The sequence below is a fragment of the Cibotium barometz genome, chromosome 15 (assembly GCF_041138505.1).
Source record: "Cibotium barometz isolate CiBa-2024 chromosome 15, ASM4113850v1, whole genome shotgun sequence".
Classification (NCBI taxonomy): Eukaryota; Viridiplantae; Streptophyta; class Polypodiopsida; order Cyatheales; family Cibotiaceae; genus Cibotium; species Cibotium barometz.
Genome location: NC_141060.1, coordinates 59,384,595 through 59,390,594, shown reverse-complemented (window position 1 = coordinate 59,390,594; position 6,000 = coordinate 59,384,595). Strand labels below are relative to the sequence as shown.

The window sequence follows — 6,000 nt, the reverse complement described above, 5'->3', positions numbered from 1 at the left end:
CCCTTCGATTTCAAGGAAAAACCATTGTAGAAGGGGATGGTTTGTAATGAAGCAATTTAATATACACATGCACATGTATGGGTTTGGGCCTAGGCACATGGACCTTGGGTCCCTTGGGCATAGATTTGGGCATGAGCATATTATTAGCTAGTGTGAAATGGCTAGGTACTATATAAGTGACCTTGGTCTAGGTTATTGTACCCTTTGAACCTTTTATCATTTGATCATATTACACATGTATCTTAGAGCTTTTAAGCTTCCATGGAGACCTTCTCCCATATCTCAGACTCCATGTAAATGATGTCTACATGTCTCTAGAGTCCATGTAAATGAGTCTTCTCTCCCTCCCTTCATGTCTCTAGACTCCATGTAAACGAGTCTCCTCTCCCTCCTCTCCTTTAATTGGCCTACTCCATGCTTTAAGTAGCCCCCTTTCTTGCAATGTATATAGGTGGGGTGTCTAAAATATAGGTAGATGAATGAATACATACAATAGACCCTTTGATTAGAAAAGGAGATTTTATGCATCTGAAATGTCTCAAAAATGTACAAAGGGGGTTTATATGTAGGGGCATGAAGGTGATATGAACATTTCTTAAAGAGTGACTCTAAGGCACTTTCTAACTGCCCCATGGATAGTTTCTAACTATTATGGCAAAGTAGGATCCACCTTAGGGGAAGGGTGCTTTTATGGAGGGCATTGAGAGTCTACCTCTACTTAGCAGGAAAGTTGGCAAGTAAAGGATTGGAAATCAAGATTATGTCCTAGATGGAGAGCACTAGAAGAGACACAGACTCATATATGGTGGTCATGTCATGAAGTGGAAGCCTTCCTAAATCGATGGTATATTGGGTTTATGCACGATGCACATGCAAACAAATGTCTTATTCGTTGTTACACAAACCTTTGGGTGGCTCTCATTTATAAGAGCACATATTTACAATGTTAAGGTATGGAATGTTGAAATTCATTTGGATCAATAGAAATAGCTTGGCTTTTGATGCTAAATGGCTTGCCATTCCCTAGTATAGATGTTAGTATTTGATTTATAGAATCTCCAATTAAAAAAAGAAACTCTCTCTCTCAATAAAAAATGAAATTCATTTGGATCAATAGAAATAGCTTGGCTTTTGATGCTAAATGGCTTGCCGTTCCCTAGTATAGATGTTAGTATTTGATTTATAGAATCTCCAATTAAAAAAAGAAACTCTCCCTCTCTCTCTCAATAAAAAATGCTCCTGCAGCTTCTCCTCGTAGGAACGTGATGGAGTTGGAGACGCGAAGGACCCCTGGTGAGGTTCTTGGGCGGGCTTCGGACTATGTCGCCGGCAACGGGACCTACGCCTGGAATAACAAAATCTATGCCTCTGTCGTGGGCGTGGAGCGGGTTTCCCAGCCTCACCCAACAGCTGAAGACAAGGTAAATGCAAGCTTTAGGGCTCAGAATATCTAAGCTTTAGGATTCAATGATGTGATTGAAGTGATGGTTTTTGCATGCACTCACAGAGACCTGTTATTGAGGTCACACGGGAGAAGGAGCACGGAGCAGTTCCAGAGCCAGGACTCGTCGTAACAGCAAAGGTACCTCAACGCTTTGCGCTTGTTTCTACCTCCATTATACATGGTTTCCCTTCAATGCTTGAACCATGAGAGAAGTGTAACCTGATCCTCATGGAATAGTGAGCGAAGCACTATATCTTCACCAGTGCAATATGCCAGATAAGACCCACTATATGCCGGAAAGTGCAGTAGAATATCAGAAAATTACAAGGGGTATTAGGGAAGCCAAGAAAGGACTATAGCTTTACAGCCAAAGCTACTAGATTGCTATCTAAAACATGTATGTAGACGCCAAAAAGAGCAGGGGAGCATGGGCAATCCTTTTTCCTCCATTAGTACTTCATATAGTGCCATGGTTGCCTATAATCTACTTTGTCTAGTTACCCAGTATGTGTTACGGGACCTCATGTACTTCTTGAAGAATTAATCAAACTCTCATATACATCAAGGAATGAACCATAGACTTGAATCAAATTGACAAGACTAAAGCATAGCATAGAACATGAGATAGCGTAAACATCACCATCAACACACTAGTGGGTGCAATCTCCCTCCTCATGCGTGTAGCTCTTCCTTTCACGATACGAGTATTTTGAGAATTGTATTCAAAATATAACCCAAGGAGCTAATAATAGTTTTGTGTACAAAATAAGGCTCGTTTTTTTTCACTTTTACAAAAATAACTCAAGCACTAGAGCTTGTTCACACCCTAAGTGTAAAATAACAAAAACTCTTCTAACATATGTGCCAGTAATATAGCAACGCTATGAACAAATGCACATAAATAATTTATACAATATCATTTGGCACACCCATTATTGGGCATTGATGATGATAGTGGGGATGTTGTAGTATTGAGTCCATACTATGCATGATGGAGTTTATCGTTTATTGTCTTGTGGATGACTACCATGAGGTTATAAATTGCACATTCTTATAAGGTGAATTTGGGTATGTTCTTGGATTCATCTAGGTATATCTTTATGCTGTATTAGCGGACATGCAAATTTCACATTGTGAAGTTTTCATCCAAGTTGCAGCCAGTTGATATTCTGTTAATTCTTTCTATCCTTAGTGGTGCATTGCTCTATCAACTACCTTTTTGTTGTAATAATTCTTTCTATTTGTTACGATCCTTAGTGCTAGGCTTCATTATGGCTGAGTTTGCCCTGTATCTCCGGAGCTTTGATAGAAACTCAGTATATAGACCTTTGTATGAATATATGCTCTTGTGCATGGGTGTGGGAGCATATATTGATACCAAGTTTTACACCCACTATTGGACACTGATGAAGTTAGTGGGGACATTGTAGTATCTAGTCCATACTATGCATGATGGAGTTGATGGTTTATTGTCTTGTTGATGACTACCATGAGGTTATAAATTGTACATTCTTATAAGGTGAATTCGGGCATGTTCCTGGATTCATCTAGGTATATCTTTATGTTGTATTAGCGGACATGCAAATTTCACAATTCACATTGTGAAATTTTCGTCCAAGTTGTAGTTAGTTAATATTATATTAATTCTTTCTATCTTTAGTGGTGTATGTGTCCTATCAACTATCTTTTTGTTGTAATATTTTTTTCTATTTGTTATTATCCTTAGTGCTAGGCTTCATTATGGCTGACTCAGCCCTGTATCTTTGGAGCTCTGACAGAAAATTAGTACATAGACCTTTGTATGAATGTATGCTCTTATGTGTGTGTGTGTGTGTGTGCGTGGAGGTGTGTGTATGGGAGCATATATTGATACCAAGTTCTATACTCACTATTGGACACTGATAACGTTAGTGGGGATGTTGTAGTATCCAGCCCATACTATGTACGATGGAGTTGATGGTTTATTGTCTTGTGGATGACTACCATGAGGTTATAAATTGCACATTCTTATAAGGTGAATTTGGGCATATTCTTGGATTCATCTAGGTATATCTTTATGCTGAATCAACGGACATGCAAATGTTACATTGTGAAGTTTTCGTCCAAGTTGCAGCCAGTTGATATTATGTTAATTCTTTCTATCTTTAGTGGTGCATATGCTCTATCAACTACCTTTTTGTTGTAATAATTCTTTCTATTTGTTATGATTCTTGGTGCTAGGCTTCATTATGGTTGAGTTTGCCTTGTATCTCCGGAGCTCTGACAAAAACTCAGTACACAGACCTTTGTATGAATGTATGCTTTTATGTGCGTGTGTGTGCGCGTGGGTGTGTGTGTGTGTGGGAGCATATATTGGTACCAAGTTCTACACCCACTATTGGGTAATGATGATGTCACTGGGGATGTTGTAGCATCCAGTCCATACTATGCATGATGGAGTTGATGGTTTATTGTCTTGTGGATAACTACCATGAGATTATAAATTGCACATTCTTATAAGGTGAATTTGGGCATGTTCTTGGATTCATCTAGGTATATAAATCATTTGGCAAATGGCCAACAAAATAACTCAATAATCCGAGATAATATTGGTAAGATCCTGCACGTGCGATACATGCACTGCTCATCACCTATCTCACAAATATAAACACATTAGTTGTTCCAATTAATTGCTATGTCCACAATCATAGTAGTTAGGGGGTTGTTTGAAACGGGTTTCCTAAAAGTTTCAAACGCGTTTCAAATGGGTTTTGTAAAATCAGCCCGAAGTTTCCTACCTACAGGTTTTTGCATAAACAAAATTTCAAATATAGAATACATAGAAACATCAATTTGAAGCCTATAGTCTATAGTCTTTGAATCACAAATAACAAAAACCATATAATCATCCATCATTAATGTCAAACCATACATGACACTGTCACACTACATGGGTTAAAACTTGTAAGTTTGAAGTGTTCATGTCACATCAATGATCATACATGAATCATGATGAATCAATAGTCATGGCCCAATGCCCATAGACAATACATAATAAATCATGATAAGCCACATGGCTCATGGACAATGGCTCAGGCTCTCGACTCTCAGCCTAGCTAGTAGCTAGTCCTGCAAGTTCTCACTGTGAGAATCTGAATCGGATGTGGAGGAAGACTCATCTGCTGCACTCGCCTCACCTGCTGCGCCGGAACTAGCACCTGCTGCTGTAGATGAATGTGCACGACTAACACGTGCAGGTGCTGTGATCTCCTCATATAGCATGGCATAAATGCCACGCTCCTCTCGAGGAATCTCTGGGACTTCTTTCACTTTCTCAATGTCGATCTTATCAACATTGACTTGGCGAGGCTCAATTAGATTGCCTACCTGCTCAATTAGGCGGAGGTTGCAATGACAAAATACCAACCGCTCTACTTGAGCAGTGGACAACCGATTCCTCTTCTTTGTATGGAAGAGGGCCCAAGTGCTCCAATTCCTCTCGCAAGGACCCAAGCTACAATCCTGTGATAGGACTAGAATGGCGAGGGATTTCTGTCATAATTCATGCAACAAAAGAAGTTGAAGCCCTTATTAGAAATAATGTCATGGCCGTGTGAAAATGGAACAGCACAAGTGTGGGCATGGTGGTTGCAGAGTCAGAATATTGAATGATTCACATGGGGGGTGCCCGGACAGAGTTAATGATGTGTGGACATCCCTAGGTGTGAAGGGGGGGAACTAGAACATTAAACTTTAATGTTTATTAAAGTTTCCCCTAGGCCTTAGTGGCCCCTAGGGACTTTTAAAGTTTGGGGCCCTAGGATTATTATGGGGAGGAGGCCACTCCACTTTTGGAGTGTGTGCTTCTCTCTCCTCCCCCTCTCTCTAGCTTTTGGGAAAAAGAGTCGTGGAACACTCTTGTGGGTTCTCAAGCGTGGAAAAGCTGAGGAGGAAGAGTCGACTGTTGATTAGGGCTGCTGCTGCTGATTTTTGTGTGCCGTGTGCTGGAGCAGGCCGTACAGCAGCCGTACAGCTCTGTACGACAGCAGGGACTGCGGAGGACAGAGGCTTTTGGGAAAAAGAGTCGTGGAGCACTCTTGTGGGTTCTCAAGCGTGGAAAAGCTGAGGAGGAAGAGTCGACTGTTAATTAGGGCTGCTGCTGTTGATTTCTGTGTGCTGTGTGCTGGAGCAGGCCGTACAGCAGCCGTACAGCTCGGTACGACAGCAGGTACTGCTGAGGACAGAGGCGGCATGGAGCTGTGGAACAGAGGCGGCTGTAGAGCAAGCGACTATCATCAGGTGGCTGCTGGTCCTGGTACAGGCCGTACAGCACTGTACGACTGCCGTACAGTGTACGGATAGGACAGACACAGGCTGTGCTGGACAGAACTGTTGCTGGCGGCGCTGGATAGGACTTGGACAGGCTGACTGCGCTGGTACAGTCGTGTACAGGTGCTGGCTGCTGGTGGCGTATACAAGGACAGCCCTTGGCACGAATCCCGAGGTAGAACAGACGGGTACAAGGCTATTTTTCAGGATTGTACAATCAAGTACAGCATAGAGTTGGATGCAAGGAG

General features: G+C 41.5%; 1 protein-coding gene across 3 annotated transcripts in view; it reads left to right on the top strand.

Moving 5' to 3' along the window:
- Positions 1 to 1,198: 1,198 nt before the first annotated feature.
- LOC147631493 (Nucleic acid-binding, OB-fold-like protein) overlaps positions 1,199 to 6,000 on the top strand; it is a 51,825-nt gene continuing 47,023 nt past the window's right edge. The window contains exons 1-2 of one of the 3 annotated variants that reach the window (XM_086809885.1): positions 1,199 to 1,421; positions 1,508 to 1,582. In XM_086809885.1, the coding sequence (XP_086666011.1) occupies positions 1,266 to 1,421; positions 1,508 to 1,582 (231 nt within the window). In that variant the 5' untranslated portion in view covers positions 1,199 to 1,265. The remainder of the gene's footprint in view (positions 1,422 to 1,507; positions 1,583 to 6,000) is intronic. The other 2 variants (XM_086809883.1, XM_086809884.1) reach the window with 2 other exon arrangements.